We start from the raw sequence: 19,079 nt of genomic DNA on the forward strand, positions 1-19,079 counted from the left end.
TCTTTTCCCTTCCCTTTTGCCTGACGAAGCTCCGGTTGGGGAAATACAGGATAGACTTGTGATGCTCTTTTCCCTTCCCTTTTGCCTGACGGAGCTCCGGTAGGGAAATACAAAGGAGAAAGGGGAAAGACTTCTTATATCCCCTCTCCCTCTGACCAAGCTCTGATGGGGGTGAGACAATGATAAGTGCTGCCTTTTTCCTCTCCCTCCTGACGAAGCTCCGGTAGGGGAAGAGGAACACAAGAGGAAAAGTGGGAAGACTTGTGATATTCCCTCTCCTCTTTACAAAGCTCTCATTGGGGGTTGAGACAAAGAGGACTCCCCCTGGCCCCTTCCCCCCCGGGCTGACGAAGCATCAGGGGGCGGGGAGATGAGACAGTGGGGAAAACTGTGTGTTGTCCCTTCTCCTACCTGATGAAGCTGCAGCGGTGGTAGGGGGGGGGGATGTCGCCTCCCCCCCACACCCACACCCACCCTTACACACACACACACACACACCTGGCTGACGCTATAACGGTGAGACACGGGGAGGAAGCGTGTCTGTGCTCACTGAATCACTCTTGAAAATGCTTGACGGAAAGCTCTCGTGAAGACTGTCAACAAAGAGGATATCAAACGTTTCAGACTCTTATTACGCCCGTTTTTTAAAGGCCACAGATGGGATACGTGGGGTGTCATGAGTGCTTTTACCGTCCATGGCGCAGAAGCCTTCCTTAACTACCGCCACAGTCAAGAAACCACCCGTTGAAACCCTTTAAACTTCTGCTGGAGCCTTTTTGAATAGGTGGACTAAGGTTTCGAAGAGTTTGATAATATGGCCCTTCTTCTGTATCTTTAGGGCCTTTCATAGTCATTTTGTTTTTATCGTTACCAATGGCGGCGATCGACACTATAGTTTTCCACGTGAAACTGGCTACAGAGGAAGCGAGAGGTGTTGAGAGTGGGTGGTAAGGTGCAGGGCTAGGCTAACCCCGCAGCCGCCACTACCCCATCGGCCAGTTTTACGTGGAAATATTATAACAGCCATTGGTAACGATCTAAACAAACAAAATGACTGTGAAAGCGGCCAGTTGTGTTCTCAGTGTTCTCCTGATGAAATACCGGGCCGGGGAAGCATAGTAGTAACACCTCCCCTTTTGTTGACAGGTGTGGACGTTACTGCCAACCAGGAGGAGATTTCCCAGCACGAGAAGTTCCAGCTGGAGTATGACGGGTCGACCAAGCGCTGGTATGTGCGGACCATGCAGGACAAGTACTGGACGCTGGAGGCTGGCGGCGGCATCCAGGCCAACACCACCAAGCCGTGAGTGCTCCGCCGTGTTCGTTTTTACCTGTTGCCATTATTAGCCCGGTAGCAGCGGGGATCATGTTTCCTAATGGTCCCTCCAAGCGAGAAAAATGAGAAAAAAATCACCCCTCACACAAACCATTTCATAATATATATCAAAGCATTTGTGATCAGATTATGTATCATCTATTTTGGGGGGCTTATATCCAGGCACAAATTTGGCCCGTCGCTGCTACCGGGTTAGATTAGATTATTATTATTATTTTTTTTTTACAGCAGAAGAGACAGTGTAAGGGCGTAAAAAAAAGAAAACAATAATGAAAAAAAAAGCCCGCTACTTACTACTCCTAAATAGTGGCCAAAAAGATAAATCAATTTCGGGAGGAGAGGTGTCCTGATAGATTAGTTTGTATGTCCAGTATTTTATCCGATAATTCCTCAAACTTGTGTGCAATTTTGAGACAGTATCAGTGTAAAAGTACCGAGGCTACACCTTAGTTACTCGTTCATGTAGATTTTGTAGAGGGATACAAATAGGGCATACAGTGATCTTACTTTGTTGATATTTACTTGGTTTTTGGACCCATATAAAAGCATCTGTTATTTTGTTTTTCTTTCTCATCTCTTCCATTTTATTCGTATTAGTTTACAGTGTTGGTAATTTTGTACCCTACATGTATAGATTTTCACTGTGGCTGTACAAATTGAGATGACAATATAAGTATAATCCTCTCCATTTTTCAAGTGTAAAAAAATATATTTAAGTGAATATACTCACAAACACGCATGGCAGGCAGAGGTTGAAGCCCCGCTCAGGCCACTTTTTTTTCCGTGGACTTGGAGTGGTTACTGTCCCCTCTTGAGCAAGGCGATGGGGTGTGTGGTGTGTGAGGTCCTGGCAGTGCCCAGAGAATGACTAATGAACCTTGCTCCAATCAAGAGAGTACTGCTGGCGATTGCGAGTCCAACTTGTGATCAGGCCGTGGTGAAATACACACACACCCACAACACGCACACGCACATCATCCACAAGCACAATACGCACACGCACAATACGTACAAGCACAATACGCACAAGCACAATACGCACAACACACACACACACACACACACACACACATAATTTTCTCTTCCTAAATAGTAATGAAGCTCCCTGTCTTCCCTCACAGGACCTCCAACGCCCTGTTCAACTTCCAGTGGCTGGCCGACGGCTCCGTGGCTTTCCAGGCAAACAATGGCAAGTACGTGGCCACCAAGAAGTCTGGCCACCTGTTTGCCAACGCCGAAAGTCCTGATGAGGAGAGTGCTCGCTTCCACTTCTACCTTATCAACAGGTATGCTTGGAAACAGCAAAACTACCACTGGATGATAATTTTGATTCTTGTTCAAAAACGTGATTCCTCGTTTGTATCTGGATCTTTCCTAAGAAGTGTTTGTATACTTACTGAGAGACATCAGGTTTTATCAAGACTTAAATATATTGTTTACTATTGCATATATTTGAGTTAGAACTTGGTTAATTAGTATTATTGTAAATATGGAGTTTAAAATTATCTTCACACTGCAAACTGATTAACTATTACCACATTTCCATCACATTCCTGGCTGTCCTTGTGTTTGGCATAAATGTTGTGTAAATATCTGTGTGTACTGACTGAGCCGTGTTGTTGTGGTTGTGGTGCAGGCCGGTGCTGGTGCTGAAGTGTGAGCAGGGCTTCGTGGGCTACAAGATATCTTCCAGCCTCAAGATGGAGTGCAACAAGGCCAACTACGAGACCATCAGGGTGGAGCGAGGCGAGCAGGGACAGGTCTTCTTCAGAGGTACTGCTTCTTGTCACCCGTGCCTCATACTGAGTAGTATTTTCATATCTCATGACAGAACCAGCCACCACACTGACCAACTAAGATGATATTAAAGCTGTCATATGAAGTACTAATTGTAAAATATCGTATCAGATAAAAATTAACATTGTAATATAATAATATGTACACTAATCTTGCAGTTTACAATAATTTGATATAGCAAACACCATTTTTAGATAGTTAAATGAACGATATCGGCAATTGTTAAACTCACTTGGCAGAACTTAAGTTTATCTTTGTTACCCCCTCAGGCCAGCAGGGTGGTTACTGGCATGCCTGTGGGGATGGCATCATGGCTGACTCCGAGGTGCCGGAAGGCTTCTTCATTGAGCTGCGTGAAGCCACCCGTATGTGCATCAAGAACTCCTCTGGCCAGTACATCATCACAGAGAAGAACGGCGGCTTCAAGCTGGGAGACACAGATCCCGCCCGTGCCACGCTATGGGAGTTTTGAGGTGGCAGGCCATTGTGGAGTCAAGCAAGGGGTGAGAGGTCCTCCAGCCTGGCCTAGAGTGTTGAGAAGGCAGGGGTAGTTTGGCATCACACCGAAAGATCTTGTATGGTAAGGTTGTAGATGTTTGAGAGATTGATTCATTGCAGAATTTAATTTGAGGCAGATTTGCAACATCCCATCCAACCACTTAAATTTAGTGAGGTCCTGAAGGATGTCGATACCGCTCAGTAGGTGTAATTAGGATGTAAGATGTTTTGTGATGTTCTTTTCATCAATGTTGCTATCTGTTAATCTGCCTAATCCTTTCATCGAAGAAGAGATTTTTTTTTTACTTTTATACCAACGAGCTGAGTTAGAATTTTGCAACTTGAAAGTAAGTTTAATCATCGACAAAGACACTCGGTTACTAGGTAATGCTATAATCTTAAGGAACTGTATGTGTTACAGACTCCAACAGTAAAACAATCTCACAAGGGAGTCTGTTGGTGCTTGGGGCTCCCGGCCCGGCAGTACTCAGACTCTCTTGTGGGGGCTGGTGGAGAGGCACTGGAGGTCCGCACAACCAAAGTATCTACGTCTTTGTATCTGTCCCTGTACAATTAACTTGAAGCCTTGCTGTTTGTAGATATCATTATTACTAATATTGCTTCCACATGTCCCTAAGCTAAGTCAAATAATCTTGTACTTAATTATACTTTTTTACTCTTTCTACCTGTGACAGATGACTGATTGATTTGTGGGAGTACAGGACGGAGTTGTCCTATTGATACATTTACTACTGATATATTATATTACATATTAGCAAGATTTTTTATGATTTTATAAGGAGCATTTTGTGATAGTCCAGTCCCTGCGTCATGCACCACCACCTAGCTCGTGTAGCCAATTAGGCATCAAAGCTTGCTTGTCTGAGGCTGCTGCGGCCACTGTGACACACGTAGTGAAACAGATCAGTGTTTCCAGAGTGAGGCTGACATTCACTTGTTTTCATAATTGAAAATGTCAGTTCATAGTATGTCAAATTTTATGACATTTGTTTACTTGGTACTAAGAAACATCTGGTAGACAGAATGGTCTGTCATATCTAGTTAAAGGCAAAACTACAGCAAATCATGAAAGTCTGGATATTTCTTTGATATCTTTGAGCATTTTACAACACAACAAACAAGTTTCAACGGAATAAGTTACAGCAGTGTGTTTGTGTGTGTGTGTGTGTGTGTGAGAGTGTGAGTGTGAGTGTGAGTGTGTTTATATCTGCTTCTGTGTCATCCACTGCCAAGTGCTTGCTCAAGGATCTTTGCATTAGCCAGACTAACTTGGATCATGATAGCACCAGCTAAAGTGTGCTTAGTGATGTGTATTGATCTGTTAACCCAAATCAGTCCAATGAATCAACAATGGTAGCAGCAGCCTCCACGCTCTTGGTGTCACAGCCACAGCTCCCACACTGTGGCCACCAGCCAATGCATTTATGGAAGGGGAAGCTCGACCCAGGACTGTATAAAGGGGGTCACATAAAGCAGGAAGTCAGCTGTGTCCCTGTGCCCGCCAGCCTTTCCCTAACCAATACTAGCTCTTGGTGTTTACTGTTCACCTCATTTAGATGTTTGTGTGCTACTCACCATCTCATTTCAGCAGGTGTGTCCCTTTTTAACGTGTGTTTAAGGTGTGTAGGAATAACCCCTCAGTGTCATCGGGTGTGGGGTGGGGCGGGGCGGGGCACTGCTGGCTCCCCCGCACAATCCTGCCGGGTGTAGTCTGTTGATTGTAAGAAGCGCTTTAGGCTAGGTATACACTCTTTATTTATTGCATTATTGTATAGCAGACCAGTATAAACTGCTTATTAATAAAGTAAAGCAGACATGTATTTATTATTTTACGGCATCCTGAAATGACAATGTGCATATTCATACCTGGAGTTTTAAAAGTCGGAATGTGTAGTGTGTTGATACATGGGTCACATTTACTCACCCCGCTATTCATTGTCTCTCTTCTGTCAGCAATATTTAGTGGAAGCAAAAAAAATTCCCTGCTTTTTCATTGTTGTCTGTTTGCTTTTTATAATTTTGTCTTATTAGACATCTTTTATGATAGTCAAAGCCAAGCATAACTCTCTTGTATCACTATAGAGATTGAAATGCTTAAGAGGAGTAAAAGTGGCAGGCATTTTGCTGACATCATGTGCGTCACAATTGTCCATCCAAGCACTGGCCACTCCACTGTGAAGAATGCACCACAACTGAAGGAAAAGGCTCAACTTTTACCTAAGCATTCTTCTGATGTCCTTATCACTCACGTGCAAAGTGACTGAATGTTGAAATTTAGAGTTTCTGCTGTTAGAATATGAGTGCATAAATCCAGGGGTCAAGGCAACTGAGCAATCTATGTTGCAGTGTTTGTTATTGGCCCTGATAGTCACAACACGGGGCAATTTCTTGAATTTGCACAAATGCTATTGTAGCTGTTTTTTGGTAGAATTAAACTATGTCTATAAAAACAGCATCATGGTATACCCAAAAATGAATAGTCCGTCTCAAAAATACTTCCTGATTCTTAATTAAACCCTCTTATATAGAATCTCATGGGGTATGTTGTTTCTTTTTCTGTTTAATTTTTTTTGTCATGTTTTTGTGGTTGATCTGAATGATGAATAACGGGTCCCCTGATTATCCACTGAATGTTCCAGTGTCCTCTTTAACTCATTGAAGGTTTATTTTTTTCAAAATATACATTTCCTGAGCGTCTTTCAAGTAAAAACTGAATGTTCCTGCCTCCATCGTGACCTCTGGGTGACTGACACAAAGGATGGTGAGAAGAGTTGGCAAGTGGTGCCGGGATCTACAATCTGATCCACTTTAGGAAGTAGGTCTGAGCTGTCTGTGGGTGTATGTCACTTGCTCAGGAATGGCCCAATAGGTGTGTGTCACAGCCTATGGGTTACTTATGCTGCAGGAGACAGAAAATAGGAATAATAGGAAATGTTACAGTAGCTAGCTTTCAAGGTGAGTAGATGTTTTGTCATAGCTAATTAAAATACTCATGTATTCATTATCAAACTCCTCTTCCTCCTCCTCCTCTTCCTCCTCCTCATCATCATCATCACAATCAGCACCTTTGCACGGAAGCACTGTGTGGTGGGGTTCACCCAATGTAACAAAACCAATAATCAAAGGCCAAATTTAGTGGGCGACAAAATCAAATATCTTCTGTCCCCAAACTTGGGTACATACCTCAGTCTGGGTGCCTTCACTGACAGACTAATCAGTACTGAGGCAAAATATTTGGAATACTCATTATTATCATAATTTTCTTTGACTAACCTTTTAATGGCATATGAAGGACTAGGGTTAATTGAGTACAAGATAGTAAATAAATGAAAAGGTATTGCCTTGTGATGGCCACTCTATTCATTAAACAATGATGTTGCCCACAGTCCAACACTGGCTATGAGGCCAACCTTGTCAGATGCTTCCGAAACATAGGCATAAAATGAGTCACAGCAGGTAAGGTGTGTGCAACACAAGTGGGTTAAATGAGAACTTATTGTGTAACACTGAGATAGTATGAGTAATGGAGATGTATACATATGAGTGATGAATGTGAGCAAAAGATGTAGAGTGCAAAGTGGTGGAATGGGTAAAGTGTAATACACCGAGATGGTATGAACGTGAGAATGCATGATTGTGATTTTTAGGAGTGTGTGCGAATCAAACAGGAGTCATTTATGGAGACATATGGAGGCGGGTCAGCTTATTGAGACCACCGGCATGGTGAATTTATATGACTAAAGAATACATGGAGAGGTGGGAGGAAGAGTGTGAATGTTACTAAAAGGGAGTGTGTAAACAAGGGACGTGCACTAAGATCAAGAGCTGGATGTCTCGCCCTGAACCACCAAAGCCAAGCATCATGAGTGGTGGTCTGAATATGATTTCTAGCAACTGGGGCTCTGGCGAGCAGCGTGGATCTGGAGAAGAGCCTCTGAAAAATTTAGCAGCACCAGCACAGGTAGAGATCTATATGAGAGCATTTAGTAAAAGCTAAAGGTCATTGCAAAAAATCCATTTCGATTTATATCATCTGGCAGTCTGCAAAAAGCAGAAAAGAAAGGTATAAAAAATAAACGATTGTATGCACGAGTAGTTTAGGAGACATCATAATGCAACGCGCGATTAAAAAAAAAAAAAAAAAAATATATATATATATATATATATATATATATATATATATATATATATATATATATATATATATATATATATATATATATATATATATATATTCCTGTCAGCGACAACCGAACCCTTGAATGTCAATCACACGTTGTGGGCGAACACGTTCAAGAGTCACTGAGGACTTTCTGTAGCAGGCCGTTGCGAGACGTCCGTAACATTTTTCCCCATTATCTCTCCTGAAGATAACATTGATACCATCTAAGGTGTCTGAAGAAAGAAATGCGTCGTGCTCTGGGAGCGAGATAGGGCGGAGGGGCGTGTTGGGGGAGGGGGTTGGAAAGGGCCACAGGTGCAACGAACACCTGTGCACATCACATCCACCCTTGCCACCTCCTCATCCCCTCCACGGCCAGTTCCACGCCAGCCAAGCAGCGTCACCCACGCCCCAGGGCCTCGTCACCGCGGGAGTCTCCTCGGAAGTCCTGCCCCATGTGTTGATGGAAAATGTGAGAAGGGGGCGAATGAGTGTGTGGGGGGTGAGGTGCTGGCTGCCGGGAGGCGCTCGTTGTCCTATTCCTGACCTCGCCTGTAACACTTTTTTTTTATTTACGGCGAAATGGCAGAGTCGTGACACGCGTTGAGTATTCGGTCACCTGTTTTTGGCGTGTATACTTTATTTCCTTATCTAACAACCCTCAGTGGTGAGTGGCGGATGAAACGAGTGCAGCAATCAAGACTGTGTTAATCAAAACCATGTTGGGAGTGTACAAAAGCCTGATCCCGTCCCGTTATGATCACCAGATGAATGACACCCGGATTTCTGTGCTACCACCAAATGTACATCAAACCCACCCTTTAATAGTGGGAGTTACGGCTGTATAAAGTTTCCACGGACGTACATTTTTTTTTTTACAGCAAAGGAGACAGCACAAGGGCACAAAAAGAAGGAAACAATAAAAAAGCCCGCTACTCGCTGCTCCTGTAAAGAATCCGAAGAGGTGGCCGAAAGAGCAGTCAATTACGATTCCTTTATCAATTCGTATAAAAGTTTGGTGTTCTGTCTGACAATATCTATCACTACGTAAGAAACGCCTGATAAAGCGGAATGTATATAATAGTAGTGTAATAGTTAAAACGAGAAAACTGAAACAAGTCATAACGTTGCCTAAGACTGATGGTGAGCGAGGCGCGTTCAAGGACGGCCATGAAAACAGCCGAGGAATGTTAGAAGCCGTTCCGCTATGCGTCCGGGAAAGTGGGTCAGAGCGAGCGTCTCAAAATAGTTCCAAAAGTGTCACAGTAAGGAGGCAGAGGAGCATTTACATTTTTTTTTCCAGGCACGGAACAGGAGATGGCATGGTATGTCACGAAGGGTTATTCATGAAGTTAAATTGCCGAATCAAGTAATACGGAACTGCATCAAGTGACAGTAAATCGATGAATGAAGAGCTTTGTGTGTTCCGGGAAGCAATTATGAATCTTTGGGGACACCTGCACCTTACTCTTCTCGACAGCTGCTCTTATGAATCATTAAAGTGCAAAGTTTAGGATAATCGTCCTCGATTACTATATGTCCTACGCATGTGTGCCTCGCGGCCACGAATGAAATTCAGTGACGACACGACACCTCGGCAGCGACTCGTCAGTGCTCGCGGTGGTGGAACGCCGCCGCCTCCACGTTGCTGGCCGCCTCGCCCCCGCCCGCCACCCAACGGTGAAAGACGGGAAGCATTACCGCAAGTGTTAGAGGCGGTGAAATCATCACCTCTACCACTATTACTACTACTACTACATGTCATGCATAAAAGTTCTCCCAAGGCCTTATAGTCAAGAAAAGATGACGCCACTATAAAACGCTTGCCTGCGCCATGACGTGCTGGGGCCGACTACCATCCAGGCCCCTCAAGAAAGCCTACTGGCGCTATAGGCTGGCCTGTAAAAAAAAAAAAAAAGGCATGTGACTCATGCTCATCCGTCCGGTGGTGCCTGCCGCCTGTGTGTGTGCGGGCTCGCGAGCTGCGGCCCGCTGTTACAGTCGTGTTGACCAGGTGTTGACAATATCGCCGCGTTTGGTTTGGGCGGATAAAAAGATTAGTTGCGAGTTTATAGAACTTTATAAAGGATTTTTATGCTGAATAATGCACACGAAGCGTGTGTATGGCCGGCTTTATAAGCGGATCAATATTATTGTGACGCTCAGGCCACGAGAACAGAATCTTAGCTCACTTAGATACACTAACGGTATGCACAGTGTCCAGTCGTCCCGTTGACTTAGTTCCACTCCAGCAATGAATCTTCCGCCATACGTGGACAGGAAGTACGTAAGGTGTCTTACTTACTTGTCTTTTATTTATCGAAAGTTTTGGTAGAATCACCGAGGCCAACTTGAAAGTCCACCCCCTCTACATTTTTCTTCTTTCTACCTATGCTGTAGCTGGTCAGTGATACAGTTTGACGCTGCGACCCGTGGGCTGTGAGGAATAGGAGGCTCGGCCGGTATGGTTTTCAGAAATTTCTCGAGCTTCTTTTTATAATTTTTATGGGTCTTTAGTGCATATTGCTTTGTCCCTAATTTATCTTGATAAACAGTTGAAAAGTATTTCATTTGTCTTTTTTTTATTATTACATGAACTGACTATGCGTTGGACTTGGGTTTATAGAAACATTTTTTCATCAGCTGTCAAATCGGATATGAAAAACATGCTTTACACATGATAGAAAATTTAAGTCGGGAACTGGAAGAATATAGAACAGTACTTGGAAAGTCAGGTGGACATTTCTGACGACCAATGACAGCCATGAGGCGTGAGATCAGTGTCACTTAACAACTGATGTGATCTTCAGTGTGTAATTTGTTTGGGCGTACACACTGTCGACGCCCTTGTTGTTGACTGGATGTTGCACACGTTCCTCGGTGAAGCTTAGGAGGCCTTCTCGTCCCGGCCCTGTAGTGATGCCTGGGAGCAGCGGAGGACACACACACACACACACACACACACACACACACACACACACACACACACACCTGTGTTCCAGATATATCCTGACAACGGGAGTGAGTCATGCTCATAACAACACACCACACAACAAAAGGAACACCGGTGCGCTTATTATTCATCGGTGTGTTTGTTTCTTTGCCTTTTCCTTTACTATCCATTAATCTATTTTCACTCACCCTAAACGTCTGTCTGCTGTACTGTGACGTGATCAGACGGAGGCAGGACATTCTCCCTTTATCAGCGGCTCCCTCTTGACACGACAGAATGGCTGAGCCGCCCGGCGAGTTTTAGATGGGCGGGGAAGGCGGCGTGATGAGCGCGGCCATGGTGGGCGGCGTGGTGGTGGGCGCCTCGTTAGCCGCCGCCACCATCCTCTGCACCTCCCTCTGCCTGGCCCTCTGGTGCAGGTGAGTCGCAGGGTGGGAGCGAGGAGCGTGTGTACGGTACGTTTAATGTACTCGAGAACAGGTGCATGTGATAATACCACACGATGAATCACCCAACAGGCTGTAGATATAACACTTCCCGGAGTCAAATGTAAGGTTGGTTACTATGATAGGCATATATTCATTGAAATTCATCAAAGAAACATCATGGATTATAGGATCAGGCTAGGGTTGACCTGACCCTATAAGTGGGTTTGTGTATGTGTATGTTGCAGGCGGTGGCGCGGAAACGGTAACGACCCGAGTCCGGCCACCTTCCTCGTCAACAAACGGAAGCCAGGACAGGAGTTTATCGCGGACCACCCCATGGCCCTCGTCATGCCCACGGTGAGTCACGACGTTCTGTAGCTCGCATATTGTCTCTGGGCAGATAAGTAAGCGCGGGTCTTGCGACAGTGAACCCCTTTTCCTATATTGTGTGTCCCTCAGATCACCCAGAGCGAGGCGGACAGCGAGCCGCGCACCCCCACGCCCACCACCACCCTCACGCCCACCAGCGAGTGGCCCAAGCGTGGCATGTCATCCTACACGCCGGCGTCCAGACCCAACACCTTGGACACCACGAATTACCCAAGTGAGTACCCGAGACACAGACGGTGATGTAAATTTACAAGGAGCTCATCTAAGCACAGCTAGCACGCTACACTGGAGGGTGATTCCTGGTATTGGACCTGTTTGACTGTTTTAGGTGATGAGTAATAATTAAATATAGGATAATTAGGAAGCTTTTTGTTGCTACTTTGTGGGAAACAAATGTAACATAATGAGAAAAGTATTTTTAAAACCACAATTTTGTGGCTACTCTGTTATCAGCAGAGGAATTCTTTAATGTTTTGTTTCCATCAGTGACTGTACCTTCATCCAACGATAAGCCGGTACCATAAATTATCATATTGTCTGTCTTCCTCACTGTGTGCCCACGGAGGCCATGGCGTGACCCCCATCGAGTATCTCTTCTCCCCCAGGGATGACGACCCTCGCATCGCCCCCCAGCTACTCTCCGCTGCCCACCTACGCGACGCACCGCTCGCGCACCTCCCAGCGCCCCCGCTCTGCCTCACCCCGCAGTTTCCTGCCCACCTCGCCCCGGACTCCGCCTCTATCCCTGCCGCTGAGTGCACGCAGATGGCCGTCAGGAACTCGCCCCAGCTCCCCTCTCACCCCCGGCACGCCCCCCGGCCTGCTCCCTAGGACCTATTTCAGAAAGTAAGGCTCCGCATTTTTTGTTTTCGACATATTTCTTTTCAGGGCACAGCATGCATGTAAACTTTCACAGTATTCAGCCTACCAAACTTTTCCAACCTCTCCACCTTTACTGACCTGTCCTACGTGAGGTTAACGCCCCAACTGTAATGATGAACCTTCTCTCTCTCTCTCTCTCTCTCTCTCTCTCTCTCTCTCTCTCTCTCTCTCTCTCTCTCTCTCTTTCAGGGGCGTGGTGGGGTTGGAGGACCTGCGCGCGGCCCTCCACCACTCCTTCGTCACGAGCGAGCTGGGCGGCGGCGATGCGCTGGAGGTGAGCACGCCGGACTCTATCGAGGGGTGGGCGCCCGTGTGGACCCCGGCCTCCAGCGTGGGCTCAGGTGGGTAGCGAAGGGCGGGGATTTGTGTGTGTATTTGTGTGAGAGAAATGGGTGTGTGTTGATGTGTGTGTGGGTGGGTGTACGTGTGTGGGTGGATGTGTGGACTTTAGTAGACATTTTTTTTGGTTATGTTATTGTTGTTGTTGTTGTTGTTGTTGTTGTTGTTGTTGTTGTTGTTGTTGTTGTTATTGTTGTTGTTGTTTTGTTGTTGTTGTTGTTGTTGTTGTTGTTGTTGTTGTTGTATTTTTATTATTATTATTATTATTATTATTATTATTATTATTATTATTATTATTATTATTACTATCTTTATCATTATTATTAGTGTTATAGATATTATTATTATTATTATTAGTAGTAGTAGTAGTAGTAGTAGTAGTAGTAGTAGTAGTAGTAGTAGTAGTAGTAGTAACACTTTAACGCTCTTGTTGTTGGTGGTCATGTTAGCGGGGGTGATGCTGTAAGCGGCTCGTGTTGCTGCCATCATCAAGTGCTTGCCCCAAGTGCCCAATTAAGAGATTTCCTTACCACTTGGCTTTTTTGTACGTATTCTTTATACTCTATCAACATCGGTTTCCTGTTTGCCTCGCGTTATCAAGTTCATCATCGACACCGACAGACGTCACGCATTAATAGTCACGCTCTTGTTGGTCTGTGAGGCGCTTGTTGCTGCTGCGCCTCTGTGGGCTTGACCGGCAACAGGCAGCAACAGGGCGAGCTAGATAATTCTACGCTGTAAAGGAAATATGTTTAACTGAAGGATCAGAATCCACTTATATCTGTCTGTACACCTTGTTGAGTGTGTGTGTGTGTGTAATAATAAATGGTTTATTCATTTGTAGGAAGCCATAAGGCTGAAAATACACAAAAATACCATCCAATGAGTTTCATGTGGTGAGTAATGGGGGAAGTGGGGAAGGGTGATGTGTGTGTGTGTGTGTGTGTGTGTGTGTGTGTGTGTGTGTGTGTGTGTGTGTGTGTGTGTGTGTGTGTGTTGGGGTGGAGGGGTCATGTGATCATGGAGGTGTTAATGACCCTCACAAGTGTCGGTATCAAGTCCGTGCGAGTTTTGACCGGGACGAGAATATTGTGGTGTCTTGTGGGTCTAGTGTGTGTGTGTGTGTGTGTGTGTGTGTGTGTGTGTGTGTGTGTTACCTGGAGAGTGTCGGGTACACCTGACGTGGACGTTTGGCAGGCGGCGGCTGTGGGCTGGGCGAGGTCCGGCTCCGTTTACGCTACACCGTCAGGACGCGCCTCCTGCACCTCCTCCTCTACTCGGCCGACCAGCTGCCCCACCGCCTCGGCCCTGACCCCGTGGCCACCTACGCTAAGGTAAGCGAGACGCCCGGTTGACTAATGACCTTGTGTTCAGCAGACTGACATGGTCGGCTGAGGTTACCTCTTTGGTGACCCAGGCCCTGGCCATGGCCCTTTCTTTACTTTGCCAAGATATTTTACCTAGCTACATTACTTTATTGTAGATCTATATTCACGTTAGCAAACCGACAGGAAAGCTAAATAACTGTTTAGTTACGAAGACGTCAAAATGAAATATATAATGTAATATATAACATGATAATGTGTCCATATTATCATGTGATTTATAAATTAATATTACGACTCATAGCTGGAGCAGATTTGTCAATAGAGTCAACCAGATTGAGACTCCTGCAACTCACTCTTCGTACCCGAGAGGGCACGAAAGTTTGATCTCTGCTGACTCATTGTTAACTTTATATGATTTTCACCTTCCCAGCGCTGAGAAAGTTTTCTCTCAAGATATTGTTTACAGGAGGCCAGAGAAGATCTTTCTAACAAACAATTAATGAATTAATGCATGGAGGATCCAGTCTGTAAGATTCCTTATTTAACCCAGGAAGTTCATCGATGTGACCCACGGAATTTTTTTTATAAAGAAAAAAATTGTAGGAATATATCAACAAAAGAAGGTTAAAAATCATCAGTAAGCTTTAACCGAACCCTGAGGTCAGTGACAAATAGGGATAATCTGTCAAAAACTCAAGTAGACTGCAGAGGAGCACAGGCTTCCAGCCACCTCCCTGCTTTCCTCATCAACAGCATAATTTTTTTTTTAATGATCACTCACGCTGTCTACACGTTGATCATCTAACTGCCGTTCCAATGTTACTTTATTTGTTTCTCGTGAGTAAATGGAGCACCGTTAAGTGGATTTAGGATAGTGCATAAGGCAGCTCAGCCAAGGCCTTCCATGAGTGAGAAGGCCATGGCTCAGCAGACCCTCCTCTGCAGCCACTCACTGAGGGTCTGACGGAGCATGATAGGCGAGGGTGGGTATGCGAGTATGACGATGCGTTTTCCATCATGAGCACGGGTGACTCACCAAGGAGGAGAAAGTGTAGGCTACGTACTGGTACCCGGAGAAAGTAAGAAGGACGGTAGGGTTGTGGAAATGCAGATAAAAGACAGGACGAGGTGTATAGATAGTTTGGAGATGGATGGATAGATAGATAGATAGACAGAAACAGACGGGAACAGCAATATAAGCATAAAGAGAAACAGACCAACACCGACAGGAACAGAAACAGAGCGGACAGACACACAGCGGGAGGAGAAAAAAATGCCAAAAAATATATATATATGCTGACAAATAGACAGAAAAACGGCACAGACAAACAAACAAGCACAGAGAGATATAGGAAGTTAACGATATAAACAGACAGACCACATTTACAACCAAGTCCACCCCCTTACCCCCCCCCCCCTCCATCCCCCTCCTTCCCTCTCCCAGGCGGTGCTGCTGCCGGAGAAGCGGGTACGGTTCACCACTCCCTGGGTAGCCGCCACGGACACAGCAGTCTTCAACGCCTCCTTCACCCATCCGACCCGCCCCTCGCGCCTCGCCCACGCCACCCTCAGGCTCTCCGTGTGTCAGGTGAGAAGGAGCGTCATTTGCCTGTCTATTGTTACCTGTCCTGTTACCTGTCACCTGTTAGCTACTTCTTTTTTATAATTATTACCTGTCCGTTACCTGTTTATCGTTATTTGTCTCCTTGTTACCTGTCATTGTTACCTGTTTCATTGTTATCTGCCTCCTCGTTACCTGTCTCCTTGTTACCTGTCAAAATGTTACCTGTCAAAATGTTACCTGTTTCATTATTACCTGTCTCCTTTTAACCTGTCAAAATGTTACCTGTCTCACTGTTACCTGTCTCGCTGTTATTTGTCTCACTCTCACCGGTCTCATCCTAATTCATCTCATTGTTACCTGTCCGATCACCTGCTTCTGTGTACCTGCCCTGACCTAGTTTTCTCATACCTCTGTGACCCTCATCCACGTAACCTTTTGTTTTGTTGCTACCTGTGCATGGGTGTTGCTGTGACCCAGTTATCCTGTCGCCGCGTCCGAAAGGTTCAGGTTTATTTGTGTTAGTATTTTTTATAGGACGGTGTGTGCCGCCCCGAGAGTGACCAAAGTCTCCGAAATCTAAAGTTATGAAAGGGGGAGAAAGCAGTCGTTAAATATTGCAAAGGTGATCGAGTATATTCTGTTCTATGTTCTTGGGAATTAGTACGTCTAATTTCATCTTCTTCATTTATTTTTGTTGTTGTTGTCATCATCATCATTATCTAGCTTTGCATTTATTCAATTCATAAGTACCCGAAATCCTGAAGATATGATCAATTCATTTAAGAAAATTTAAAATTTCCTTCTTACAGTCTTTTGCATTTAATAAAAAAAAAGGTGAAAACATTACTCTAGACATCCGAAACGGCTTCTACCGTAATATAAAAGCTTAGATTTTAGTTTGTTGAGAAAATCTTGTGAGTGCTTTGGCGAGGGCTGGCTGGTGTGTCTGACTCTGGCTGCCTCTTGGTGTGGGTGCTGGAGGTGACGGGCTGCGGGCGCCGCGTGGTGGTGGGATACTGTGCCGTCAACCTCTCCTCTATTGGGATGCGTTCCGGCCTCACCACCGACATCGACACCGGCCTCCTCGCCCTCCACCTGCAGGAGACAGCCCCGGACCAACAGGTGAGGCGCATCAACGAATGACTTGCGAGACTCCACTGTGTTGACCCCTCAGAGTAATCGTATACTATTGTAATATGATCATGGTACGGTCGGGCCGAGATGTGATTGACCCCGAAGGCTCCAGTAGAGTGTTGACTTACGGGGTGTTGTGTGGCGGCGGCGGCAGGTGGGCGTGGGAGGCCAGCTGATGATGGGCCTCAAGTGGGACACGGAGGCAGGCGCCCTCACCATCAGGATCTCCTGCATCACCGGCCTTCAGCTGCTGCACCTCCAGCCGCCCCTGCAGGACAGCGGTACGTGGAAGAGGAGGGGGAAGGAAGATAGATAGTGGGATAGTAGATAGGGTAGCGGGAGGATGTTATATTGTTTTGGTAGAAACGTTCATCTGCCTTGGGAGTGACCTCGTTAGTTTTGCCCAGAGTTCATTCCCTCGTGGCCGTGCAATCAAGGCGCACTTAACGTACCCTGCCCAGAGTACGTCCGTCATGCCACACCGAGAAATCATCCATCCTCTCACAGCTCAGGCGTACGTCAAGGTGACTGTGTACGTGAACAACACCATCCTGTGCTGGCGGCGGAGCGGACCTCAGCCCGTGGCGCCGAGGGTGGAGGTGGAGGAGAACCTCACCCTCCACATGCCTGAGCTGGACCTCGACGCCACCCATCTCGTCCTCAGCGTCAGACTCCGCACCCGCCCAGGTACACTTGCGGCTGGCAGTCAATAACCTCTGCCTGCTGCATTGTCATCTGATTAAATATTCATAAATCACAGTCATTCTTATTACAAGGCTAACCGTTACCAGGCTCAATGTGTCACCTGCAAGTCAAGACACTGAGTGGACGTGTGTGCTAATCCCTCCTCTTAGATACCCACAGCCAAGTATCAAAACCAGCACTCCAAAGCCAGTTTCAGCCAGTGAGATGCACGACTAACTCTTCCGTGTTCGGTTCCCGTGCAGGCTGTGGGCGTCGCGTGGTGGGGTCGTGTTTGGTTGGGCGCGGTGGCTGCGTGGGGGAGGACGGCCATCACCACTGGGAGGACATGCTCAGGGCAGCCCCGGACTTCGTCAATAGAACCCACCCACTCTCGACCCACCATGACCTCGGCGCGCATCCCAGCGACTACGACGTTCATGAGTGGAAGCAGGACGCGGGCGGGAAGGCGTCTCCCCACTTCCAGAGCGTCCCGGAGAGCACTGCTTCAGACTACCCAACGACTTTCACCTCCTCTGCAATATCGAGTCGTCCCTTGATCCTTCCCAGCCCGAGGAAAGCTTTGCCCAGCCCCCCAGACCAAAGCAGTCCGCCCACGAGCCACACCACGCCCCTCAACAGCTCGTCAGCCGTCACTCTCACCACGAACACGACAACTCTCAGTAGTTCCTCGGTGCTCACTGACCCCACAAAAGCCCACATCAGCCCCCTAGTAGACTCCAGTTCCTCCACGTCCCTTAGCAGTCCCTCAGCCCTTATCAGCCCCAGCAGCGCCCACAGTAGCAGTCCCACAGAGTTTGTATCGCCAGACCTAACCTTCAGTGGCTCCCCTCCTGTTCCCAGCAGCTCGTCGGCTTTCACTAGACCGTCCTCGACCCTCAGCAGTAGGTCGGGAGGCAGAAGAAGCTGCACCCCGCCCCTTCCTGGCCCTACACCCCCTCACACCCCTACACCCCCTGCTGCCCAGACACCCACGCAGGGCCCTACACCCCCTCCTGTTTCCATTTCTATATCTCCTGCTCCTACCTATCAACAGGACACTCCGATGCCCCCAGATACCACCCCAGCACCTCTCCCCCACTCCCATCTCCAGCCGCCCCCTCTACCCCCAGCACCCCCGCCGTCCCCCAGCCAAACCCGACCAATATCTCAGCACAACACGCTGTAAAAGGTTGTTGTCGGGTTACGGACGTCAACAGAAGAATGTAAACAACGAGGTGCGTCTGGACACTAGCTTTAACGGGATGTGTTACGGGATGAAGTATATGTGTGTATTCTAAATATAAAAATAAAGCTTAATGTGTATAGGAAAAAAAAAAAAAACTATTGGTTGATATTTCCCTATGATGAACTGTATGATGATGCATGACTTTGACACACACACACACACACACACACACACACACACACACACACACACACACACACACACACACACACACACACACACACAGGTAAGGTTAATACATGTTTATTTATGAGATCGATACTTGATTTCTTGACACATATACAAGTCATCTTTGTGGAGTCGTGGTCAATCGCTGT

The 19,079-nt window shown here is 46.4% G+C and overlaps 2 protein-coding genes and 1 long non-coding RNA gene across 6 annotated transcripts in view; 2 read left to right on the forward strand and 1 right to left on the reverse strand.

Moving 5' to 3' along the window:
• The window catches only part of LOC127009209 (protein singed-like), a 118,171-nt gene extending 112,703 nt beyond the window's left edge, over positions 1–5,468 (forward strand). For all 3 annotated transcript variants that reach the window (XM_050882064.1, XM_050882062.1, XM_050882063.1), the window contains exons 7-10: positions 1,147–1,303; positions 2,458–2,622; positions 2,973–3,109; positions 3,403–5,468. In XM_050882064.1, the coding sequence (XP_050738021.1) occupies positions 1,147–1,303; positions 2,458–2,622; positions 2,973–3,109; positions 3,403–3,605 (662 nt within the window). In that variant the 3' untranslated portion in view covers positions 3,606–5,468. The remainder of the gene's footprint in view (positions 1–1,146; positions 1,304–2,457; positions 2,623–2,972; positions 3,110–3,402) is intronic.
• Positions 5,283–7,975, reverse strand: LOC127009210 (uncharacterized). The gene is made up of 2 exons (XR_007761706.1): positions 7,909–7,975; positions 5,283–6,551 (listed from the first exon to the last, which is right to left on the reverse strand). It is a non-coding gene; the product is annotated as an uncharacterized LOC127009210 (long non-coding RNA).
• A 161-nt stretch (positions 7,976–8,136) lies between these two features.
• Positions 8,137–18,860, forward strand: LOC127009208 (synaptotagmin-3-like). 2 transcript variants are annotated; one of them, XM_050882059.1, is made up of 12 exons: positions 8,137–8,286; positions 11,043–11,186; positions 11,441–11,552; positions 11,655–11,799; positions 12,191–12,431; positions 12,657–12,808; positions 14,004–14,140; positions 15,579–15,721; positions 16,670–16,820; positions 16,987–17,113; positions 17,340–17,519; positions 17,780–18,860. In XM_050882059.1, the coding sequence occupies exons 2-12, from the start codon at positions 11,071–11,073 to the stop codon at positions 18,700–18,702; spliced, it is 2,427 nt and encodes an 808-aa protein (XP_050738016.1). In that variant the 5' UTR covers positions 8,137–8,286; positions 11,043–11,070; the 3' UTR covers positions 18,703–18,860. The 2 variants fall into 2 exon arrangements, with proteins under 2 accessions (XP_050738016.1, XP_050738017.1); XM_050882060.1 differs by having other exon boundaries at positions 8,138–8,286; positions 15,579–15,722; positions 16,680–16,820.
• Positions 18,861–19,079: the final 219 nt, after the last annotated feature.

This window comes from Eriocheir sinensis, chromosome 40 (assembly GCF_024679095.1).
Source record: "Eriocheir sinensis breed Jianghai 21 chromosome 40, ASM2467909v1, whole genome shotgun sequence".
Taxonomy (NCBI): domain Eukaryota; kingdom Metazoa; phylum Arthropoda; class Malacostraca; order Decapoda; family Varunidae; genus Eriocheir; species Eriocheir sinensis.

What these genes read in the sequence shown, in the direction of transcription:
- LOC127009208 (XM_050882059.1), top strand. Translation starts at nt 11,071, where the DNA reads ATGGGCGGGGAAGGCGGCGTGATGAGCGCGGCCATGGTGGGCGGCGTG. An exon ending in CCTAGGACCTATTTCAGAAA is followed by an intron (nt 12,432 to 12,656) that starts GTAAGGCTCCGC and finishes TCTCTCTTTCAG; the next exon opens with GGGCGTGGTGGGGTTGGAGG. An exon ending in CCGTGGCCACCTACGCTAAG is followed by an intron (nt 14,141 to 15,578) that starts GTAAGCGAGACG and finishes TCCCTCTCCCAG; the next exon opens with GCGGTGCTGCTGCCGGAGAA.